This window comes from Scomber scombrus, chromosome 2 (genome assembly GCF_963691925.1).
Source record: "Scomber scombrus chromosome 2, fScoSco1.1, whole genome shotgun sequence".
NCBI lineage: Eukaryota > Metazoa > Chordata > Actinopteri > Scombriformes > Scombridae > Scomber > Scomber scombrus.
Window position 1 is genome coordinate 8,144,779 of NC_084971.1, and position 26,040 is coordinate 8,170,818.

Here is a 26,040-nt window from a genome sequence, read left to right on the forward strand (position 1 = left end):
GAGACACACAGTCCAGTCTTCTGTCACTGACTACAACTTTGATTAATTCTTATATATACTGTTCATATTGTGACCAAGCTTAAGTATTCCTTAATCATTAGTCCCTATACCGAATTTTGAACCACAGATGTATTTTCCATCAATAGATATCTTATCAGTTATTAATAACTAGGTGATGGATCCTTCATTAATGTTTCAGAGAGCAGATAGTGTTTTCTTTAGGTTTGACACTATTTATCTATAGAGAAAATACATGTACAATCACACTGTGATCTCATGAACAATAAAACATAACAGCCATAATTATTTATATTGATTTATTGAGAGTGAAGGATGCAACAACATTTGATTGGTATGTTTCATTATATCCATCATTCAACAATGAACCAGAACACCCTCTATGTGCAACAATGTATACCAGCTGCACACAAAAATAAATAATTTTGAAATATTTCCATTTTTGTAAACTCTGGTCCACACTTGGAAAAGCCATAAAATTCCAGGCTTAAGGAATGTCATTTATGCGTTACGCTGTCGCCCCCATTACAGTAAGTGCAATGATTAGTATTGTCCGCTAGATGGTGCCGTTTAGCTAGCAAGGATTAGATCCAGTTAAACGCTACGTACAGGTGTAACACCGTATTTGGTGACCCATCAGATTCTGTGACCTGCAGCGTCTCACATCCTTTAATTAAGTATAAGTAGCCTACCAGTACAATGTAAAAAATCATTTTTCATTCATTCATTTTTATACATGTTCTCAGGAATGGATTTCTCTATGCTGTGGCTATTGGCATTACTAAAATGTCAGAAAATGTAGCCTTTTATTTAAGAAGTGTCTGTAGTTAAACATGTTGCTGATCTAGCTTTGACTTTCCATTTTCATTCCATTTAGGTTAAATAATTATATATGGTCATTGTAGCATTGCAAAAACATCAAATCTAATGGTGGTCTAAGACTTGTCAAAGAGGACTGTGTGTCCACGGCCCCTATTATCTGTAAATCTGTCAAATTCTGTTAAAAATCTGACATCACATCATCTTATTCAGCTGACACACCCTCAAAGTCCCTCCTCATCATCACTTTGCTTATTGTCTGCATATATACAGTTCTGTGCAATAGTCTTGGGCCACCATTAGATTTGTTGTTTTAGCAATGCTATAATGACCATATATGATTATTTCTCAGTCTTTTTGTAAAATACAACAAGAAAATACAGGAAATGTTTATGCAGTATAAAAAAAATAGAAAACCACTTCTATAGGCTAAAGTGGCAGTTATTTAGTGTGACCTCCCCTTACACTTGAGCAATAGCAGGAACCTGGCTCTCTTAAACCTAAATATAATGGAACCTTAATTAATAATAATATTTCATTTTAAATTTTGTGTACATAGTTCCTGTATTTTCTGTTTGTATGATAGTGGTGGCCTAAGACTTTTGCACTGTACTCTATATATAGAGAGAGATAGAGAGATAGAGAGAGAGAGAGAGAGATACACGTGTATATATATATATATATATATATATATATATATATATATATATATATATATATGAATGTTGTGTTAATGTTCATATTATTGTTATTTTGTCAAAATATTTAAACCAAGTGTTGATGCTTTGGCAACATTGCATGTCAATAAAGCCCATAGAATTGAACTGAGCTGATGGTTTGAGTTCCTTTACACTTGAATTCTAGTTGTGTTGAAGGGTAGCTTGGTAGATAAGAACTGGCAGTTCCTTCCTCCAAATAAAGCGTTTGGATCACTGATGTTTTATTACAATCAAACAAAATAGAAAAACTGCTACAAGTGTTGTCAAAACCAGACAAATGAAGAAACGCCTGAAGGATTTTAGTACAGTGTTAACAAATGTCAGTGAGGTCAGGAGACATGCACCAGTGCAGCTCAAGGAGTATGAACCATAACTACACTGCCACCAAGAGGACAGCCCTGAAAACACTGCACTTATCTGTCCTGTTCGCTTCAGTGGAGAAGAAAAGTCAAGATAAATGTTTAAAGGCTAACAGACGGGAAAGGAGATGTCGAGAGAAATAACTCGAAAGCAAAAACATTTTAGAAGAGAATGTTATACATTTATTATTGAGCCAGCTTTTGAAATCCAAAAGACAGGGTAAGGGATTAAAAAAAATCATTGCACTACTTAATAAAGTATTACTAGTAATTACTCTCATACAAAATGTACAAATGTTTGTTAAAAATTTCATTATCATCATAACAGGCCTTCAAATGATTTTGGTTACAGATATAATACATAATGAAACTACTATGACACCTTTTTAATGATAGAGTTTCATAGAGTTTAAAATGAAAAAAAAAAATTCAAACAACCCAACGACTTGCATGGAAAAGATTAGCAAAATAAATTGATAAGGACTAATCGCGCCATATTCTGAAAAGACATAAATAAGTGGGACTGAGGTAATTGCTAGTGTACCAAGCAACAGAAAACTGTCCAACACAAAACAATCCTAAGACACAAAATGGATGCATACAGTCACAAATATGACCTTTGACCCCCCCCAAAAAAAAAAAAAGATGACAGAAAACCATTTCCCTCCGTTACCGTGGATATCACATGACTTTATACAACACTGAAGATGAGTTATAGAAAAAATTATGTTCTTTCTGGACACTAATAAACAGAATTAGTCTGGTGTGTTGACACTGAGTAGATACAAGTTGTACCTGGAGAACATGGACGTTTAATAAAAGGCATCTAACATGTAAGACACTGCAGGTGCCTGAATGAACTTTCCACAACACACTTGAGTTTATGCGGTCTCTGTAAGGTTTATGTTAGGTTGCCATCTTGACACAAAATACCAAAATGTGATAAATAGTGATAAATTACATTAGAAAGCCTGTCCTGTGCTTGAGGTGAACATCTTAGACTTCTGGCAGTTTGACATAAGCCTTACAGAGATGAACTATTATTTAGAAACAGAGTCCCAAAAACCTCTGGAAATAAACAAGTGTGCAGTGAGAATATAAAGGGACATATTGGGATACTGTAGGTGCTTAAAGTTTAAGTGGAGAACGTATATTAATGTGATGCATTCAACTATTTGTTCTCATACACACATGAACTGTGGAAAACTCAAATCTGTGGTTTGTTCAGAATGACAAGGGAGTGTGTAGGTCTTGCGTCTAAATATTAAAGCACTAAAGTGTCAAATCCACCATCTGGTGAAACATAGTAGATTTAGCGGTGACCTTACAAGTTTCTTCACACTTGTTCCCTGTCAATGATGGAGAAAACATTGCCTCTATATCTGCCAACACAGATCTGAAAAAGCAGCACGGTTACAAAGACAGATATAGAAACATGTTTTCAAAGGACCATAAGAAAGCTACAACACTGAGCAAGACTGAAAGTTTGGGTGATTTCTTTTTTAAATTAATGTTTTTGTGTCCACCTAACCGTCTCTAAAAGATCCAACTGTATTCACATGAATGTGCCTTAGGAGAGAGGTTAGTGGATATGTCTAGACAGTTAAATAGTCCTGATCTGTTAAGTTAGGAAATAATGTAACAGAAAAAAAAAGATGTGGAAGTCTCTTAAAAGCCTCCAGCTTTTACATGTTAAGACAAGAACAAAGTAGATGCACAAACATGGAGTGATGGAGTCAAAGTTGTGCGAGTTGACTTAGAAAAAAAAGAAAAAGAATAATGACACAAGAGCATTGCCAACTTCCCTAGAGGTGATCCTGGTCCAAAACTTTGTTTCATTTTGATACAAGAATCTTCAGCTATTGGTGTATAGGCCCACAAAAGGTCTGAAGTTCCCCTTCAACCTCTAGTGAGTGTTAATCAATCTTAAGTAGAGAAATAGCTAAAAACAGGATTTAGGAAGTCAATGCATTGTACCCAATGAACTGTATAAATACCACAGGAGGAGTATCTGTCACACACACACAAACACAGGCAGGCGCATAACACACTGGTGCACACACGCATTTAGAGAAAATAAAGTGTATTTATCACTGTTCCAAAGTTGCTCACTTTTTGACACCAAAAAATCAAAAATCTGTTTCACCACACACACACACACACACACACACACACACACACACACACACACACACACACACACACACACACACACACACACACACACACACACACACACACACACACACACACACACACACACAGCTTTCACGATGAGGAATGCTATACACATACAGCAATTAAAAAGGATTGATTCTGTCAGTTAAACGAGTCTAGAGAAAAGGATAGGTCTCTGCAAGCAAAGATGTGAGTACTTGATTATAACCAGAATGAAAACAAATCAAATTATCATCAAATCTTTGGACTGCCAATTCTCCCTCGGGGGTTAGCTAGTACAACTAATACAGACGCTTTTCATCAGGGTCACATCAGTTTTGAAATGGAAAAAATAAAATAAATGTACATACAGTATGTCCAATGTGTGTATGTGTTTCAAAGGCCATTCATTTTATGGAGTAACCATGAGCAGAAGGCAGAGTAGTCAGGGGCGTAAAGAGTCCAAGTCCAAGGCCTAGGAAGTCCAGCAATAAAGTGAGCACAATCAGTAGGAAGTTTCCACACCCCTAAATGCAGATCCCAGCCCTAAATGCAGATCCCAGGTGAGAGTTACTGTGTCTTGGAGGATAAAGAGTGAAGGAGTAAGGAGTGCTGGTCCCAGTTATGTGGCAGAATGTATCAGGTGGAGGTGAATGATAAAAAGGAGAGAAGTTTAACTGTTGTGTAGTCGGTGCATCCAATGGGAGATTGTGGATGTGTCGGTACAAGTAAAAAGAGGTCACTCAGAATCCCGCTGGACCTCAGAGGCGTCGGCTCGACAGATAGGACAGGTCCGGTTAGCCTGGAAGAACAAAAAAAACACATTAGGGGGTTAGGGTTTAATGTAAAAAACGAAATAACTTAATAAATACAAAAAACACAGCAAAGAAAGTGTTCAAACTGGTAACTGAAGCTATTTAGAAACCAGCAGATCAGCTCAGGGAAACAGTGACACACAAAATATGAGTTGTTGATGACAGCGCTGACCTTTGAGAGAAGGGAGTTCAAAACAGAGGAACCAACAACAGCTTATCATCTGTGTTGCTCCGTTCACATATATTTACCCTCCTCTGTCAAAGTGTAAACTGCCCCGCAAAACTAATGCTTTGTAGAGAGTTACAGTATGACATAGTAGTCAGAGGTATAAATATGTCTTTTGAACAAACTGTTTACTGCCCATTTATGGCTGAGCTAACAAGTTTGTTACGCAAGCTGGGAGAACTTGTTCCCCTTTTCAATGACTGCATGAAATGATGTACACTCCCAAAGATAAAATGCAAGAACAGCCTTGACTGGATAGCATGATAGCAATTGGCTCACCAACTAGCCTTGTGAGAAGTCAATAAGCTTCCAAAGCCAAATGTTTCTCAAAGGCACACGGATCAATTTAGCTGCCACTTTCTGTTTTAACCAAGCCTTAAGCAGCTCAAGAAAAAGAAAAAATAAATTAATGTCTTCACTCACCTTAAGCCACTTGTCTACACACTTGGCGTGGAACTCGTGATTACAGGGCAAGACCCTTAGGAGCTGGCGAGACTCAAAGTCGCACATACACACCACACACCTGTAAGACAAGGTATAAGACATTTTAAATCACAAGACGCAAAACCTACAACCACACACGAGAAAAAGTCCTCACTACGCACATTTATTTAAGGCAGAAAGAAGTACTCACAGTGTTTGCTCAGACTGGTGGTTGTTGGGGTTGAACCTGTATGATGGGAGTTGCTCTATGTCTGCCTTAGTTAGACCACGGGGCTTCGCCTCTCCGAGACGCTCCGCCAGGTTCAGCAGGGCCTGAAGGTTTCACAAGGAAAGGCAAAGTTTAGAAGTCAAAGTTCACAATGGAAACCTTTTTGGAGTCTCTGTCTGAGTTTTGGCTGTATGATGTGGCAGTGGTTCCTCCTACCTCATAGTTCTCTACCTCTCCATCATCCACATCCAGTTCTAGACTGATAGTGGGGGCAACATTTGGGGGGACGGGAAGCATCGACCTGTTTCAAGACAAGGAATACAATGTTTTGTTACCTTGCTGAGACACTCTCAAATCTAGTGTAAATTAACCAGTGTAGTTCCAACTAAAACCTGAGGAAGTGAAAAACCCTTACAGGAAATAAGGCAGGAAGCTGGGGTGGTATGGTGACGGGGGAACAGCCTGCTGAGAGCGGTAACGCCGGCCTGTGAATCGGCGAGGCATAAAGTGAGGATAGGGCTGTAAAAGATGGGAAAGAGAGAAGAAAATCAATTTAGTCCACGGAGTACGCCATCATTCAACCATAATCATATACTATCATGCAAAACATATATTTAAATGCATGTACTCACCACTGTAAAGAGCTCCTGTGACAAGGGGTCATGGTGCGAGAGGAACTGGAGTGGCGTGGAGGGCGGTAGTGTGGAGGGAGGCTGGTGGTGATGGTGGTGGTGGTGATGGTGGGCGTAGCTGAAGCCTCCGCCCACCGAAAGCTGCTCCCCAAGAAGCTCAACCTCGTTTTCGATCCTCTGTAAGGGCTGAGAGGAAACAAAGGGATGTTATTGATCAAGACAGATGAGTAACAGGTGTTGTGGTGGGACGATAATTGGGCCAAAGATGTTCGCGTGCAGTTTTGTAGGACATGCAAACAAAATCAGGACAGAAGGTTTTGGTTTGAATATTAGTAATAGTTCGTTTGTCTTGTACCTTGCACACCACTAAGGAGCACACCTATGATTGTATTTGCAAATAATATGAGTGATTGTTAGCAGTGTGATGACAAATATGGCCATTAATGCCATCATGCAATATTTACACATAAGCATTAACAGACCAATACATTAACCGCCTAGAAAACTAATTTAACTGGGGGTTACTCACTAGCTGGTGCCATTTAACATGTACAAAACTACTCCAAAAAAACGGCTGCAAATGTAGACCACTGTCTTTGACCTGGCACTATTTTAAGCACAAACAGATAGAATTATAAAGACATTAATTCTTCCCGTACCGATCTTGGCTGTTGCGTTTGGAAAGGCAGGAACTGTCCGGGTGTGGGGAGGTGGGGCGGGTGATGAGAGAGGTGGGGTGGAGGGGGAAGCAGGAACTGAGGGTCACTGGACAGCAGCGAGGGGAAGGCGTAGGGCACTGGCAAATGTTGCATTGAACACGCCTGTAGCATCTGCAAAAAAAAGGGTGGATGAGAAGAGAGAAAGTAAGTATTTAATTGCATGTTCTGTCACTGTGGTGTCTGTAAGTACTAAATCTTGCCACAAGGTGGCAGCCAAGACTTAACAAGCCACTTCAAAATAGGAAAATGTGCTGCAGGTCTTTGCTACTTTTATCCACTTTCCTCTTGAGCACTTTCCTTTTCCTGAGGAGCTGTAGGAGAGACTGTACAGCACAAAGTGTACTTCTTTTATTACCAAGACAACCCACACACTCCAACAAAGAGCATGCTGTTATGTTCCTCTCACCGGGTGGTAGTGTTGTCCAGTGCTGAAGACCACACTGCAGGCGGGGACCTGTTGTTGTGAAGAACAGGTAGGGGGAAGATGCTGACTGCTGCACAAAGGTGCTGCGAGGCCGTGAGGAGGGACTGGGGTCATCGTGTAGGAGACTGGTACGCTGCCCTGCTGGAGCTGAACAGACATTACACCACTGTTAATACACACACACACACAGGCAATGTCTCCGAGCTCCATCGCACATTAAAAATCTTCACAGTCTCACCTGTTCATGTAAGTCCATGACCATGGCTCCTTGCTGCTGTTGCGTTGCGTGATGTTGTTGCTGATGATGATGGTGATGGTGGTGGTGAGCAGCTGGGTGCAGTAGCCGTGGGGACAAGGTGGGGGGGTGGAAAGCTCGGGGTTCTTCGGTACCTGCCACCCCGCCTCCGGTTGTGGGGGGCTGCCCGTAGGAGCTGGGGGTGTGCGTCGGGTACGTCTGGTGTGTGGAGGGGTGGTGGCTATGGTGGTAGTTTTCATCCTGGAGCTCCGACGGTGACAGGCGAGGTGCGGGGCCTTGGGTGGAGGGGTGGTGATGGGGAGGCAAGTGACGGGCGGGTCTGGAGAGTCGGCCGCGCTGTCGCCTTGCTGGCGGGCTAGAGGAAAGGACAGATACAAGTTTGATTTTCGGAATCCTCGGCCGACACATGCGTATACTAATTGTAGAAATCAAGAAATGCTTACCTGCGTCTGTGCCGAGCGGGGGTGAGGCATCTCTCTTGGTGGTAGTGCGTGTGGGGGTGAGGTTGTCTCCGACTTGGGGGTCCTGATTCCCAGGGGCGGATGGGGGGAGAAGGGGTGGATGGTGGGGGGGCGGATGAGGTCAACTGTTCCAAGACGGACTGACTGGACAGCCTCTGGCGCTTTGGACTGGGGCTTTCCTCACTCTGGAGAGGGGAGGGGGGAGAAGAAGAAAGAGGAAAAGAAGAGGAGGGTGAGAGAGGGGATGGGTTATTGTGGTTAGTGACCCATAGCGCTTGTATCAAATAAATCACTTTCATCGTGCTTTACAGTCTCTCCGGCATACAATCTATACCACTGCGTAGACACTGGGTTCCTTTGTGGCTCGTGGCATTTCCTGCATGTGCGTGCCTGTGCGTGCCTGTGCGTGTGTGTGTGTGTGTGTGTGTGTGTGTGTGTGTGTGTACTGCGTGTTTCTGTGAAAGAGAGCATATTACACCACCAGCGCTCGGAGGCCCCGAGGGTTCAAACTTACTTCCTCTTGGAGTGAGGAAATGCAAACGCAAGACAAGCGCACACAGGCCCACATGCGAGTCATACGTACACACCCTTGGCTGGATAAGCTTGACAAATACTTTCTCTCATGGACTCAAAAAATAAGTCAGTGATACATACACACACACACACACACACACACATACATCAGTCAGTCAGTCTAAACCTGGATGACTACATGCTGAGTTATCATAGACTCTGTTTCAATCCTATCAAGTCATCTGTGAGTCACTTCACTTACTGTCAAAGCAGTGACTCTTATAGTTGGCGCTTGGTGAGACAAAAGCGCACACACGTGACTCTTATAGTTGGCGCTTGGTGAGACAAAAGCGCACACACACACGTTCATGTGTCACTTCTTAGTCATTATCCCTTACGCCGACCTTAGCTGTGCTCTGGAGAACACACAGGTTACTCAAGACACAAAACACACACAACACATACACATGCATGTTTCCTCAGATTTACCATCACTTTCCCCCCCTTCTCCTTGCTTGATCCCTGCTTCGTGGGAGAGACGCGTTGTTAAAGTGTGATAAAAATGACTCAGCGGCTGTGACTTTTAACACACACACACACACACACACACACACACACACACACACACACACACACACACACACACACACACACACACACACACACACACACACACACACACACACACACACACACACACACACACACACACACACAGCTCAGCAACCTTGAGAGCAGTGTGATAGCTAACAGGAAACAGCTGGAGAGCAGGGCGTGCACACACACACACACACACACACAGAGTTATGGAAATGCCTGCAGACATGCACAAATTCACATTCACACATGGGCAGCTGCCACTGTTTGAGTTCTACAGCCTATAAAAGAACAATACCTTCTGAAGCTCTTTACAGGCACTCTGCTGTTCTAACAAACCTGAACACAGTGTATTTTAACTGTAGGGCCAAACACGCTGTACTATTAACGGCTCTATCGCTCACTCGTGGCACTGGACATGACCCTGAGCCTGAACAGCTTATGGGAAAGACAAACAATAACAATGACTTCATTTAATCTCGACATGAGTGGACGATGTGATAGGAAAGAGGAAAAGAAAACAGGAGATGTGAGAGTGTGTGAGACAGGCGGAAGAGACGACAGAGGGGCGAAGCTCAGAGCAGCCTCGGGGTGCACCAGACACTAAATGACAGAACAAATTTGGGTCGTGCCAAAGGGGTTACACACAGCGGTTTTGAGTGTGCCTGTCTGTGTCTTTTTTACACGCCGTGTAAATTACCAGGCCTGAACGTTTTGGGTCTGAGATGACTGGTGTATCTGCGGCCATTTTACTAAGTGAACAATGCAAATTAATTATTTTCTAGAGAGCAAACTTGCTGCAAAATATGCCTATAATACATGCAAATTTGTTCACTGAAAAAAAGAAGTGAAATCACACTACTATACACAGCATTTAATGTGTTAAAGTGTTACTTTGTTAAAACAGCTGCAGCTTATTTGATCAAAACGGATATGCTATCTATGCCCATGTCTACACAGGATGGAGGGCCACCCCCACCCCCGCCCTCAAAAAATCTCTCTCTGTTCCTCTAAACAACAACCCCCCCCCTTATCTACCATCCCGACACCCCCACAACCTCTCTTACCAGCCTAGCCCCAACCCCAAAACCCTTGGGATATCTACTGTGCCCATTTTCATATCTGAGCCAGCCTCTTCCATCCCGAGCCTGACATATTCCCTCTGCCACACACACACACACATACACACAAACACCCTCCTCTACAACCTCCTCCCATCCCCCCCTTCCTTCCATCAGATAAGCTGAACCCCTCTCCAGTCCCCTCTTCCTCTTGCAGCCCCCCCCCCTTTTCCTCTTGTCCTGTCCAAGACCCTCGGCCTAAAAATCTAAGGGGACGAGACAAGAAGTTCTTACACAGGACACACACACACACACACACACACAAACACAGTCTCTTATAACACATGCAGACTATTGCCCATTAGTATGAAAGTTTGATGGGCCTGTCTGCCTGTGTTAGTGGGAGGGGAGCGATGTCAGACAAAAGAGTGTGTGCATGTGCATTTGTGTGTGTGTGTGAGTCCTCAAGCAATATGGCTTAACGTGGCCAAATAGAGTGCTTGTTGTGAACATATACACACACACAGAGACATAGACGTCTGGTCCAAACATGTTCCTTGTAAAGCCAGAAGAAGAAAAAAAAACATGCTGACTTTGAAAAGCTCGACACACACACTACCTCGAAACATTATGAACTGCTCCTGATATCCCAGCACATTCTGCAGGACCACACACACACCATTTCTTTTCACTATGTCCACATTCAGTGAGATCACACACCGGGCTGGACAGATATCCTGAAGCATGGGAACAGACACACCCTACCACGTTCTATTTCACTATGTCCACATTTGGGATATGCATGCATCCATTTACACACACACACACACACACACACACACACACACACACACACACACACACACACACACACACACACACACACACACACACACACACACACACACACACACACACACACACACACACACACACACACACACACACACACGGTAACTGTGGCCAGCAGCTGTTGTGGCTTCGCTGTCATTTCTTAGAACCAAAATAAAGAGTGCCCAAGCCCACAGAGTGCGCGCAAAAAACACACACACACCTAAGAAATAAAGCTGAGCCCATGTTTCTCTTTGCCCCCTAGAATGGACGCTGCACGCCAAGCAAATGCAGTCATTTGCTTTTACGGATTCATTAATATTAGCCGACATGCTTCCACCAAACACTCCAAAACACTTCTCCCTCCCTGCCTCCCCCCCTCTGCTTATTTTCTTTCCATCAACAAGATTTCAAAGCTCATTTTGTTTCCTCTGCCACTGTTCCTCCCTTCCTTCCCCTCCCTCCCTCGCTCCCTCCCTCCTTTCCCTTCTCTCACTCCAACCAAGTCCCACAGCTGGAGGTGAAATCATTAGCAATACCCCCTCCCTGTTTTTGGCCTCGCCTCCCTCCCTCTCCCTCTCTCTTCCTCCAAGCTTTCTGCAACACCTTCCTCAGCATCCTGCCTCCCCCACCCACCCTCCTCCTCATCTTCTCCTTCTCTTCTGTTTTTCACTTGATCTGTTTGCTTTCAACATGGGCCTTCACTTGTGACAATGACTATCATTTACTGAAGTACATTAATGTACAATGGACTAGGTTTTAAAGTGTGCTTATATGATCTAGTATTGAGTAATGTTTTAAAAATATTGCTTAAATTATCACTAATACTATGTCAGAAATATAGAATAAGTTGACTTTTTCCTTATGAAGCAACTTTAATGGGGGGAAAAAAGATGTATATAAGGGGAGTGTGTGGACCTATTAGCTGAGTCTCAAATCACAACTGATGAAACGAAATGTTTGAGTCATCAGCTGATTACATAAAAACTTAGTCAACTCCATCTCCAAAAAATGAAGGGAAATTAAACACTCCCCCATCAGCTTGTGCTGTAAACTTGCATAATCACACCATCTAAACATACCTCAGCATCTGTGAAACATAAAGCCGAGCTGCTATTTGCAAAACCGTGCTGTGTGTGAGCGTCTCACAAGAGGTGCGACTAAAAGAGGAACCTGAGAGCACGACATGAAGGGTTTCTTAAAAGCTTGCACTGTATTACACTGGTATGGACATAAATATGTTATTTTAAAAGGTGCGTGTCTTACCTTATCGCTCTCCTCTCCGTATGCATGGTCTGGGTGGCAGTGGTAAGACCCGCCGGAGGCTCCTACGCAGACAAGGAAAGAGACCGAATGTAAGACACTGACACAACATGCACACATTCCTATAAGACGTCATACTCGCTCTGGGATGCCAAGTAAGGATCTGTCTGATCACACAGCATCGGAAATTACATTTTGACTGAAATATATTGTTACATCAAGTCATTTTTCTACACTTTGTCACATATTGAGATGAGCGCCTGCACACAATGAACAAAGTCTGCATGAGTTTAACAGCATCTGACTAGCATGTGCTACTGTGTTCACACTTCACCATCGATATAAAAGAACATTCTGGTAATAGCTTTTGTTGACACTGATAGCAACAGCGTACCCAGTATATGCTGGGACATTGAGGGCCGTCACAATAACCACAATATTGCAATATTGCGCTATAGAAAAGCTAACCACAGTGGATGGCAAGCAACCATCACAACCACACTATAGTTGTTTTTCTTTTCTTTCCTTTTTTATGAGGCTAAGCTCAACTTGTTCTATATTTCTATATGTGTGTGTGTTGAGTGCTTGGCTGCTCTGCTGCATCCAGACTGGCTACTCTGGAAGTTTCAGTTATATTTTTAAACTTCCCCGTTCACCTCAGGGCTGAGCAGGCTGCCATTTAACCTGTGAGGTAAAATAGATTTCCAACAATCATACATATCTAAAGGGAGTCCATTCATAAATAGTTTAGGTCTAAAGTCAACGTCGACACCATTTTAAGTTAGGTTCTGCTGCCCCATTTGTTTGACATAATACCAGAATAATGTACCTTGATTTTCATTTTTTTTAAATAACGCTAAAACCACATATAAGTGCAGACCATGCTGTTGAGCCACCCTACATCACCACAGGGGCAATTCCTTCACTGCGATGGCCCAACGGACATTTAATCCTTTTGTTATTGTTGTCACGCAGCAAAGAAACATTGACAACATGTTTTGGAACGGAGCGTGTGTACGGCCCCAAAAGTGACTGAAACACATATGGCGTAGTCTCAGATCAGAAGCAGTAGATGTTGGTGTACACACACACACGCGCACACACGCACAGAATAAACACAATAATCCTGGATTAGAGACGCTTTCTGATGATACTGCCGCTTGCATCACAGCTAAGACTTTTACTCTTTTGTTTTTGCCACAATCCTTTCATCTTTTTTTTTTTTATTGTCTTTTCTATTGATTCTGGCTTTTTGTTTTTCCTCTTTTGTCATGGGCACGTCTTTAGCCGGGCACGTCCTCGCCACAGATGGTGGCAGTGGTATACACTCCAAGGGTAAGCGCTCCCAAGGGCACTCCAGACAAGGCTACCTTTGCAATAGAGATGAAGACACATAAGTAAGAAAAAAAAGGGGAATAGATGCAACACAAAAAAAAGTATTTTGAAAAAGAGCATTTTTCACCTCACGGCTGTTTGTTTGTGGGATTTTTTCCTGTTTAAACCCTCACTCTTTGAAGAAAAGCTATGATTGACAACAAAGAAGAGGGGGGGGGGGGAGAAGAGGCAGACAGTGTGAGGTTGTTTTTTTTCACTACTGAATTCCTCAATCCTTGAAAAAAAAAAGCCTTTCCTCGCATACTCCAATCCCTAGAGCAGGCAAAATGCATTGAAAAGGTTGAGGTAAGTAAAGCTTACATTAGCTAAAAGGCTACTTTTCACCAAGAAGATTTTGGGGGACGCAGCACCAGTGGAGCGTTCGTGGGACTCGCCGGCTGCGTGGCGCTCTTCTGTACAACACTCATTCACCCATCACAATAGGCAAAAATCCAGCTCCCCCTCCCTGAATATGGTCTCACTTGCACTTTGTCAGACTCCAGTAAATTGAGTCAGAGACGAGTCATTCAGTCGGAGTCACTCTATAGAGAACGAACGACGCAGAAGCTACAGAACAGGTTTGAAATGTTTCGATGACATCATGTGCTCTGTTGGACGGACTGCACAGAGCACAGGGTGAATTGTTTAGCTTCAGCACTAAAGGCCTCGAGGAAAGTTGAGGCATATACGGTATGAACTGCAATGTGTTTGGACATCTCCATTTAGATAGAGGGAAGTACATTTTAATGAATAATACAACATTTTTTTAATGTGTGAATTTAAAATATTTTCTCATGTACGACAGCATTAAGTTTCCTTGTATATGAATCACCTTTCCGCTGCTGAGACTGGCTCGATGTTGAGATTTATAACGTATTATTATTATTGTTTTTTTATGTTTTAAGTCTTAAATTCCTGAGTAAACAGAAGGAAAGTGAGAGCTGGACATTGAGATAAGAGCACTAACCTCAGGAGGCAGAACAGACACAAGAATCATGAACATGCTGCCACCACAACACACAATTATTGCAAACGTTGGTGAAAAACTGTTAAAAGGAATCAAAGGAAAAAGAGAGAAAGGGCCAGAGGATAGAATTCAGGGCTTTAATTTAATAAAATACTAATAAAATAAGTGAAAACTTTCACTTTTAAGTTAAAACAAACATTTATCATCTTCAATTTTCATCACCATTAAATTGCAAACACGCACATTTTTACTCAACTATGAGAATATTTTTAAGGTTCTCCATCTTACACCAAAACATCTGATTATTATTTATACTTTATATGAAGTCTTCACTCCATACTGTGATCACTGCTGGAAAAATGGAGGACGACCATTAAATTATCAGATTTTATGAGTGACAAAGAAGACATTGGAAGTATTTAAGTTACAAGTGGTGTAATTAATGTCACACCATTTGATCAATTAATCATCCTAGCTTATCTGCACATCAGATTTTAAGCGGCAGCAGCAGCGTGATATAAAAGTAGAAAAAGATCAAACAGTCAAGGCCAACTTTAGTAACAGCATGAAGAATGAATGGAGGAAAAGTTTTAGTCCACATATAACCATTCTCATTTTCACACCTGACCACGCCTGATCTGCATTTGGTAGAAAATGACCGTTGACTTGCTTGTTTTGGAAGGTTAAAAAATAATAATAATAATAATGATAATAATAACAGACACAGAAGTCCCTGTTGTTCCATTTTAGGCATGCAGCAGCCTGTGGAAATCTTGGAAAGAGGGTGAAAGACAAGAACGGTGATAGGAGGAGGAGGAGGAGGAGGAGTAGGGTGAAGGAGGGGTGTGAGGGGAGGCGGAAACGGCCAGAGGGGAAGGGTGGGGGGAATGGAAAACGTACGGGGGGATGAGAGAGAGAGAAGAGGGCAAAGCGGAGGTGAGGAAGAAGAGGTTGTGAAAGAGTGAGGGCCGAGGAGGAAAGAAAGATCGGAACAGATAAAGAGTAAAGAGAGGAGGGGGGAAAAAACATAAGGAAGAGGATTGGAGAGGGGAGCACTGGAGGGTGAGAGAGAGGGAGAGGGAGCAGGATGGGGGTTGTGCCTTCCCCTCTTGACTGCTATTGATTTTCTGTAAGCCTCAGAGTGCATCAGCTATTTCTATCCATTTCCTCCACCTCTCTTCCCTTTCTCATCCCTCTCTCTCTCTCTCCACCTCCCTCCTCCTCCTCTGCACTCCGCTCAAACACCCTCCTCTCCTCACACATCCTCCTCCTCCTCCTCCTCCTCACACTCTCCATCACTTCATCACCATCCCTTCCCTGCCACCAATCCATTTCCCTATCTGCCGGGCCTGTCTCTGTCTCTCTCGTATATTCCCGCAGCTTTATCTCACCGCATCCACATTTTCTTGCTTCCTCTATCGCACCATCTCTCTGTCCATGATCTCCAACACCCCCCTTTCTCTTTCTCTCCCTCCCTCTCTCTCTCTCTCCCTCTCTCTCTCTCTCTCTCTCTCTATCCTTTCTGTTTGGTGTCAAAACACAACAACACAGGGGATATTTGGAGCGATATAGGGGGAGGGAAAAAGGGTGTCTGGATAGATAAGATGATAGATAAGTGACAGTCTTACTTAACAAAATCACCAGCTCTTAAAGTAAAGACCATTTCATCCTGTGCATATGTGTAACACAAAAACACATCACCACCCTCGAACACATGTCACAGCACACTTCACACCCTGGCGCTAAAAAAAAGAGCGGAGTAACAAGCCGGCTTAAAAATATCAAAATAGCATTTACCTGCCTTAACCATGATTTGCACCTTCTACCCTCTCTCTCTTTCGCTCCACCTTCATCGTCTTTGTAGTCCGCCCGTTTACTTACATTTCGCGCCCTTCCTCCTTGTTATTTTTCCTCATAATATTCTTGGCTATGCTTGCGGTCCTCAGGTTGCACTTTTCTCTCAAGTCTTTGGCTTGCTTATATGTGAAGTTATTATGTTTAAAGGCGCTCTTTGCTTCCAACAAAAGAATGAAATGGACACTTGAAAGCAAAAAAAAAAAAGTTTGAAACCTATCCCACTACATTCCCACAGCTACTGCATACACTTCCTTGACCTGCCAATTACAGCCGGCTTGACACACTGCGCTGCAAATACACATGATGCGCAGTTGAGATTTTGAAGACGTGCGTGTCATCTCATTCACGAGCCTGTGTGAGCTATGGCTACTGGGAAAGCCCTCCTGTGCATCCCATACACAAAGATAATTATGTTAGCTCTGCTGAAGAGTGTATGGATGTGATTCCTTTTGCACACCTGTTCTGTCAGAGCATCTTTAACCATTAATACATTAGGCAGTTTTACTGGCTGTATGTTCAGTTGACAACAGGAGGCCGTTCTCACGTTCATCTGCTGAAGGGGGGGAAAGTTTCTCTGGGCGCACCTGAAATCTGAGTTTCACACGTTAACATACGAGCCTGACAGTGTGACATTGCAGCTAATGTGGGAGTCAACTGTGGTCCAGGATGCGACAATAACAATGCTAAAATACGTGTTGAATAGATATCTTGTGCGTGTAATGAAAAAGTGTCTTTGTAAGGCTCGTAGTGGCAGAATCAGTGCCATCTTTACATCTTTTCTTGTTATATTTTTGGCCTTTCATTCAAAAACATGCTCAGGCCCACGAGTGCCTGATGCACACCAGCAGTCTGAGGACCTGCCTGCCTGCATCTCGATCCCCATCCAGTTCCTCCACCATCTATAATCTATTTGTTGATTAGATTCCCGCTGATTGATGTTCCAGCGAGAGCCTCTTACCAAGAAGCATTCGTTTACATGCCATACGTCTTTGTTCTCTCGCTTTTTCTTTCTGTCAACTTCTTCTCTGCACGCTGACAGAAGAAATGTTTCTGCTCTGACATCACTCTGTATGTATGCATGTGTTTCTGACGGCCCACCCAGGCGGCGAGTAAACAAAGCGTGCAGGCATACATATGCTTACTCTTTCTCACTTCAACTTCTCTCTTAAACACAATCTTGCTCGTTTCCTTTTAACCCCTCCAATGAATAACACAAACCAGCAGAGAAATGGAGAGTTAGGGGAGAGAGAAAGTTGTGGACTGAGAGGTGACAGTCATTCATGATAAATCTAAACACTGTCGCTACAAACTGATCATTTAAAGTACATTCAGAGAAGCAACCTGAAAGTACTTCTGCTGTGTCACCATGGCGACCGATGCATCATTTTAAAAAAGTCCTGACATCGACGTGTAAAATGAGGCCAATTAATTACTTATTTCTTCTTCACATTGGCTCACTGGCTGCGGATATTGAAGCACATGGCTGTATAGTGCTAATAATAGGTAGGTGTGTACTTGATTTAGATGGAGGAAATACCAAAGTGAAGGCACACATACACACATATCTATATACAGTAGGGTCCAGGAGCATACTGTATGCTGTACCAGCCACATATGTACATGACTATTGTTCAAATCAATACATTTAAAAACAGGGAAACAACTAATAAAGAATAACTCTTGCTGCATCTTGTCAAATACATGTATCTTGATCATCAAACAAGCTTAACAGGTGAAAATGTAAAGTTTCACAGCAGAAAAGAATATTATCAAAGCACAAATAGAAACTTCTCATCTGCCGCAATATATCATATAACTCCTTCTGTAGCTGGCTCTGCGCTGCTTACTCAGTATGTTCTAACCAGGCCTTGTTTTGCCAGAATAACAGCAAAAAACTGTTATTCGAAGGCCCTGCATCTTCTAAAAGAAACAGCATATGTATTTAGCCATATGTGAGTGAAATGACGGCTGTTTGGGAAACACTCAGCATATGGACACAGCGCAGCAGAGAAGTGGATTGTGTCGCAAGGGGCGTTTCAACAATTTCGAGAGGTGTTTCGTTACCGTTGCGCATCTACAAAAAAAACCACAGCAAACTTAGGTTACTCCCTACCCGACATCCGTACATACTGCGAGCTGTTGGGTGCGTCTGTATGTGCAAGCTCGCTTTGCATAACAGCTACAGCTGAGGCAGAAAGAGGACACGAGATGGAAATAAGGAAGGAGAAAGGTAGGGGTCGAGTTAAAATGAGAAGTAAAAGCTGAAGATGCTGACAACTTGTTGAGACAGAGATTTGGTACTGTGAATGTATTTTTATTAAGGGCGACATTAACTCTATATGTTATAATTTATCTGGTAAAAAGAGACTAATTGTTGCTTCAATGTTATTAATCTTATTCATATTGAAAAAGTATGAACAAATAGGAAAAAACGGTATGAAATGAACTTTTTTGTATAATTTTTTACTAATAACATCCTTCCTATTGGAACAAAACAGAGGGTATTGATCAGCTATTCAAGAGGGGGGGGGTCTCAAGGCTTTTAAATACAACTTTCTAGTACAGTTGAAGACACAACAAAAAAAACAACAAAAATTGTTAAAAAACCCAAACAAAACGGCCTCCCTGAAGTCATGCTGTTCCTCAGCTCCTGCCGTCCTCACACATCTTCAGCCGCACTTCTAAACTCACTGCCTCTGCACTCGGCTTCAGTCATATGTGGCGTTACCTCTCCATGCCTCCGTCTGCTCCCAACCAATCGTTTTCATCTTTCTATCTTACCAGTATAGCATTATATACCCACTCACCCCCACCCCTCTTTCAGGCTCCACGCTCAGCTGCTCTCTCCCTGTGTGTGGCGTTCCTCTCCTCTGCGCTGCGCTCCCAATAACACACACATTGTCCTAACAGTGCGTCTCCTCCACAGACGTGCCCCCTTTTCCATTAAACTTGTCCGCATCCCCCCTTTTTTTCGCCTGCCTAATCTCCTCTCTCTACCTCCCTTCCTCATCCTTTCTGCGCCTGACCTTCCTAAAGCTCATGCTCTGCACTTCCTCCCTACATCGACTCCCATACCCGCCTGATCCAGCCCACAACTTCTTTTAAAAACTGACTCCCCTTTTCCAGACTACTCTTTTTTTTTTCAACCTTGCAACCACCCAACCCCCCCCACATTTCCCCTCTCCCCATGTTGACATTGCTTAAGGCTTTTTAGCGACCTTTGGCATTCTCTCTCTCCCCCGTCACTCTTAGAAGTGTTTTTTTTCCCTCTCCCCTAAACCAGATCAGAGCCTATCCCTTGGACCTGGGGCTAATTTGAGGTCACCCGCCTCTATCCGCGGGATCTTCTCTTGCTGACCAAAGTGACTGCTTTGTTGTTTATTTGGAGTGACGGAGTAGCGGGGAACCCCTGCTACTTGGTCAATCCGAGTGAAAGAGTTTCTTTCCAAACTGGAGGGGGTTGCCTGGGTGACAAGACAAAGGAAAGTGTTCCAAAAAAAAGGAAGGAGTAAAGAAAAACAAAAAACAGTGCATCTTTCCACTTGTGTGGCAGACAAAAGGATGGAGAGGATAGGAGTGGAGTTGGAGGGGTAAAGGTAAGAGTGGAAGGAGTGTGTGCCCCTCTGCCGCTTTGGGCGATCCATTAAAACGATCCTTCCATTAGACCAATGTGAGGGAGGAGGCCAGAGAAAATGGACCAGAGGGGTACAGAGGGGGTTGACTGATCTGACAAAAAAAAAGGGGGGGGGGTGAATGTGACTGAGAGAGGACACGCTGTGACGGAGGCAGGTCACACCGACTGCTACCAATGACGTTTTTATCCACTTGGACAAATTTGGCAGCACTTTTCTGCCCTTCTCTGTTGCACTCTCGACACAAGCTTTCAGGAGGCTTTCTTTTTTTTTTTTTACTTCAAACATACAACGGTCTGCAAATTCATGTGAAAGAGATAGCATGTCAAAAGTAAGAGAGGAAACAGTGGGAAACATGCATGAAAGAACAAGACAAAAAAATAGACCCAAAAGAGTCCAACATGAGGAGAGGAAAAGAAAGGGAGGGATTAAAGAGTAGAAAAATATCATTAGCTTTCATGCTCAACGCAGGTGACTAGCGCAAGAAGAATGGACTAAAGTATCTCTCCTTCTCCCTCTCCCTCTTCCCAATACACAGGATTCGCTCTGGTAATGGAGAGAGCGTCTAATAAAAGGTGAGCAGTGTTGGAAAAGGTCCAACCAGCAGCTGCTTCACTCTTGTAAGAGAATATTTGACCATGAATTAGTCACAAAGCTTCTTCTGGTTTATGTTGATGATGTAAACAAGACTTTTGCTACATTCAGATGTTCTATGATGTCTAATTTTAAATATACAAACACACACACAGAGAGGGGCGTTCTTTCTGAATTTGCTGTGCTTCTTGTGTGCCGTGTGTTTCAGGTCTAATTGAAATTAGTCCACATAATGAATGAGTGTCTACAGAATCTCGAGCCAGCAGCTCCCCCCTACCCCCCCCCGCCCCAGATCGAAATCCATTTGGACGGAAATACAATACAGTCATTCTATCCATTGATCTGCACTACCCTTACATGTCATAGCCAAGCTGCTATGACAGAGTATGGGGTCAGAGGTCACAGCTGACCAATAATCTCTTGACTGTGGTTAGTTCAACTTCTCTGCTAATCCTCTTCCTTTTCTGTCTTACACACACACACACACACACACACACACACACACACACACACACACACACACACACACACACACACACACACACACACACACACACACACCTGGATATCCCTGAAACTAACAAGCCTATACAAAGCAAGACATATGACACACACATACACATACACACACAGCTAGACAACCTACAGGCTGGGAGTCCAGAAGGGGCTTTTGTTTGTTTATGTGTGTTCAGCTGTTTTTTTTTTTTACTCTCACTCTCAACGACAGGTAATTCCAGTCTCGATATGCAGTTGCTCAGTCTCTCCCTTGTGCAGACACACACAAACGTATACACACACACACAAGCAAGCACCAGCATTTCATTCATATGTTTAACTTTTTCAAAATAAGGCAAAATAGAGGCCTTACATATATCCATATAGTGCCATAGCTAAAAAGTTGGCCGTACCATAGTGAGTTCTGTGCGATTTAAGAACGATTTCGGTGTTTGTCAATATAAAACAGGAACCATGGAACCGGGGTTACACTCAATTATGGATGCTGGACTGCTTCATTTCACTGTTCATGTGTCAAAGGAGAGAAATATCTCTGTTGTGACTAAGCTAACACTTAATGTTGTTTCTGTCTTCGCTGCATCTTCAGTCCAACATGAGTTGCTCAATAAGAGGTGACTGGGTTGTTAAGTCTTTTGAGTGCATGGTAATTCATTCCTACATGCACAGTCAGTCAGTTGGCTTTGGGAAGCTGAGTTTTTTTGGACATTTTCATGTTACACAATAGAGATAGATGTAGAAATTGTACCCAATTCAAATTTACATGAAAAATGTGTTTATGGTAGAAAAAGTAAATGAATTATCCTCCTACTTTTTTTAAAAATGTGTTTCATTTAGAAACCTAACAACCCTGTTAGGTGCACTGGTAGCTTTAGTGAGAAAAAAAAGGAGCCCCTGAATATGAAACTCTAGCTGTGCCGTTTCTATGTTGTGTGGTTGGCTGCTCTGCGTTTGCTGTGTGAGAGTGCCCTCCCATGTATTCTACACCCAGCATGAGTCCACGCACACACACATACACACTCTTGCCGAGTTTATCTTTGCAGTGGAACACAAATATCAAAGCGTGTCTCGCCTTAGTTACTAGTATAGAACCCCTCTTTCTGACACAGAATAAGCACATGCAGCACTTGAGGAGAATGTGTGTCTGTTATTACAGAGGCCACAGCCAACCCTCTTTCTTATAACATCCCATTTTGTCGTTTAGCTGATACTCTTGTCATAAAGCGCTACACCTAAGTGAGCGTTTACTGTAACGTGATTTTGGTATGTTTCGCCCTGCCCTGTGGTAAAACAGTCCCTTCATCTTTGGCAGTCAGTGCCATCGAGTCTATACTGTCACTGAAGGAATATATGATGAGTGTCTGCTTTCTTTCCTATGTCTGTTTACAACTTCAAACTGACTGAAACCCTTGGTTATCTATGCAGCTTTTTTACTAAATGTACATGTGAGTTTCTAAAAAAGAATAGCTCGTGTCCAGTTTTGACAGTTTAGGCCTTGTTCACACTGTAAGACTTGTTACCTAGCTACATCAATATTTGTGTAGTTGACTAAAAGTAGACATGCCACAGTGCCTTCAGAAACACAGTCTGGGTAACTAACTATGCACAGCAGTTCAATAAGCTTCAGGCTACCCCAGTCCACACCACAGACTGCTGTTGTTCATTTGCCTACTGCATGTACTAACTGCGAGCCACATCCACACTGCAGCTTTGTGGCAAGTACATAAAAACACCCTTCCAAATTGAATACAACGAATGTGTTCACACATGCACAGACACTTTTGCCATGCCAACCCCATGGACAGCCCCTCCTGCTCTCAAATTTGCCACTGAAAACCTCCCCCAAGGTATTAAACACCTCGACTTCTATGACTTCTGTTTGGTGCTTATGTGACGAAAAAGTCTCGTGCAATTTGTGATTCAACTGCATGTGTTGGTGGAAGGTATGGAAACACAATCGGTGACTATGACAAGTGGGGATATTTACCTGCTGCCGGGATGCGGTGCGCTCCGGGAACCGAAGAAAGCCTCTGAATGCCAGGAGGGGTGTTACTTCCCGGGGCTCGCTGCTGGTTGTCCGGGTGGGTGCTGTGAGCTCCGAGCGGAGCGCAGCCGGCACCGTGTTGCTGCTGTGGATGCAGTTGCTGCTGCTGCTGCTGATGGTGGTGGCTATGGTGGTGGTGGTGATGGTTAGATCCCATGACTCCACTGCCTGTAATCCCATTACCATTCCCACCACCGTACTGCTGGTAATATCCAGACCGAGAACGCGATCGAGTCCTTGGGGGCTCCATGGCCATTTGGTGGGCGTGAAGGGGGTGGAAGAGAAAAGAGGAGGACGCGGCTGGGGACTGCGGTGGAGAGCTGTTGGTGGATCCGGGCTGTACAAAGCCCCTAGCGCCGCTCTGGCTGTAACTATAGCCTCCGAGTCCTCTGCCCCCCTCTGCGCCCCCGTAGTCTGTCCGCTCCGCCGACTCCGCCGCCCCCGCCTCGTCGAATAAATCAGCCCCTTTAGGGACAGGCTCCGGGGTGGAGGGCAGCCGGGGGCAAACTCTGGGCTCCCGAGTCGTTGGCTGTCCAGCGGCTGCGATTGGCATTTCCTTTCGGGGGATTTCCTCTGTTTCCTTTTTTCTGTTTTTCCTCTCGTTTCCTCTCACAGAAGAAGCTTTTTTAGACACTGTTTAGAGACACAAAGTTGGAGAGTGTCTAACAGTTAAACTGAGCCGAGATGATGTATCTGTTTACACCAACACTTAACACTATTTATTTGGACGCGCGTGTGTCTGCTGTAAATGTAACATTAATCTACTTTAACTCATTGTTTGTTTGAAGTCACGTTAACGTCAGCTACCAATAATAAGGTGATATTCCCCCGAACTGGTTCAGCAATTTAACAACGCTGCCTATCAAAGATATCATCAGTATGTCGTGTTGACTGAACACAACTGTAAACCAGACTAGGGGGAAATTTGGTAAAAAAATATCATAAAGCTGTCCCCCACATGTAACATTAACGTTAAAACGTCTCACCGGCTTTAAGTTGACAACAACCCAGCAGCGGGTCCGGCCATGGCTCGCTAGCTCACATGAGGCTAACGTTACTGCGTTACTGTGGTAAATGTGTTATTACGCTCGCTCCCGTCGTACAACCGTCCTATTAGCATACCCTGTAGCTTTCCCAAAAGCGTGTTTATCTCCGAGCCGAGTTTAAGACAACTTTATCCACTTTAAGAGTCATTTTAACTTGTTTAGCCAGTCTGCGTAACGTCGTTCGCTAGCTTGGCAAGCCCATACCAACCCCTCCCCCTCCTCCTCCTCCACCACCAACCAACACACACACAGAAAAAAATCCCGTTGCTAGCCACCCACGCCTCGAATCCCTTTAAATGGCTTGGTTAATAGTAACAAAACAAAAAAAGGTTAGAGTCAAAACTTGTTCGGTGTGATTTCATTGAGCGAGTTAGAGACGCCGGTTATGTTTCCCCCCGCTGAGAGAGAGAGAGGAGCGAAACAAGCAGAGCGCACAAAGATGAAAAAGTGGTCAAGCTTAAAATTACAAAGAAAGAACCACGGCTAAAATTAACGCAAAAAGAAATGACCCCGCCTCTGAGTCTATCGCTGAAAGCCGGTCTATTCTCCCTGCTCTGAGTGGCTTCTTTTTTTTTTTACAGTAACTTACCTTCAATGTGTTCTCCTCGACTGTACTCCTGCCTCGGATGTGTCGATAATATTGTGTGTGTGTGCTGCCTGGTGTCAGCGTGAAATGTGACAGACCGTCAACGCTCAAAGTCGGATTTCACCAGACCTGCCCAATCAAATATCGCTCGATCGATGCGTCAGAAAGCAATTGTATTTGTGTTTTTTTAACACCCCTCACTCATCCACCGATTGAAATATTTTAAATTATTCTTTAAAGGTTGCTTTTATAAATTTGAATGGACAAAAATCAGGAGTTTATGGGCGATATGAGGAGTTCGATGGATTGGTCATTGATTAGTACTGCCTGTTAAATCAGAAGCCGTGGACAGCAGAGAGGCAGGCTAGAAGGGGGCTTTAAATTATTTATTTACCAAGCCTAGCCTACCCCATTGCAGCTGTTTCCTCTGGAGCTGAAAGTTCGCTTTAAATATAGGTATTCACCCGTGTTTGCAAAAAGTTACACGCCGTTTTACGGTGGCTAGAAAAACAAGGCAGAGAGACGGAAATAAAATAGAATGACATTTTTTTTTTTTTTTTAAAGGTTTATTTTAGACCATGAAGCCTAAAAGGAATTTAATCTGCCTCTAAGACCTCATTTCTAAGAGAAATGTCTGTCTGACAGAACAGGTTTGGGTGTGTGAGTTTGTGTGGTAGAGGTTGGCTTACGTGTGTGTTTATATGTGTATCCCTTTACAAACCAATTGAGCTCTTTAAGTTATTAAAATTGTTAAATATGATCATTTTTCATACTTTTTCCAGGTTTCTATGATATTCATTTGAGCTCTCTTTGTAAGGTCATGGATATGGCCTGCATATGAAACATCTAACATCTAGTCTAAATAATGGTTTCTGTTGATATGCTGTTCATCCACTGTGTGTGTG

The 26,040-nt window shown here is 43.2% G+C and overlaps 1 protein-coding gene across 1 annotated transcript; it reads right to left on the reverse strand.

Annotated features, from left to right (window-relative positions):
- Nucleotides 1-2,097: 2,097 nt before the first annotated feature.
- rnf38 (ring finger protein 38) lies at nt 2,098-25,200 on the reverse strand. The gene is made up of 13 exons (XM_062427666.1): nt 25,139-25,200; nt 23,447-24,136; nt 12,526-12,587; nt 8,240-8,442; nt 7,779-8,151; nt 7,523-7,687; nt 7,057-7,227; nt 6,398-6,583; nt 6,181-6,284; nt 5,982-6,066; nt 5,748-5,869; nt 5,537-5,636; nt 2,098-4,874 (listed from the first exon to the last, which is right to left on the reverse strand). The coding sequence occupies exons 2-13, from the start codon at nt 24,054-24,056 to the stop codon at nt 4,812-4,814; spliced, it is 2,244 nt and encodes a 747-aa protein (XP_062283650.1). The 5' UTR covers nt 24,057-24,136; nt 25,139-25,200; the 3' UTR covers nt 2,098-4,811.
- Between the last annotated feature and the right edge of the window lie 840 nt (nt 25,201-26,040).

Excerpts from the sequence above, each read along its gene's own strand:
- rnf38 (XM_062427666.1), bottom strand. The coding sequence starts at position 24,056 with ATGCCAATCGCAGCCGCTGGACAGCCAACGACTCGGGAGCCCAGAGTT. Across the intron at positions 12,588-23,446 it reads GCACCGCATCCCGGCAGCAG|GAGCCTCCGGCGGGTCTTAC; the intron begins GTAAATATCCCC and ends TTGTCTGCGTAG. Across the intron at positions 6,285-6,397 it reads CACAGGAGCTCTTTACAGTG|CCCTATCCTCACTTTATGCC; the intron begins GTGAGTACATGC and ends CATCTTTTACAG.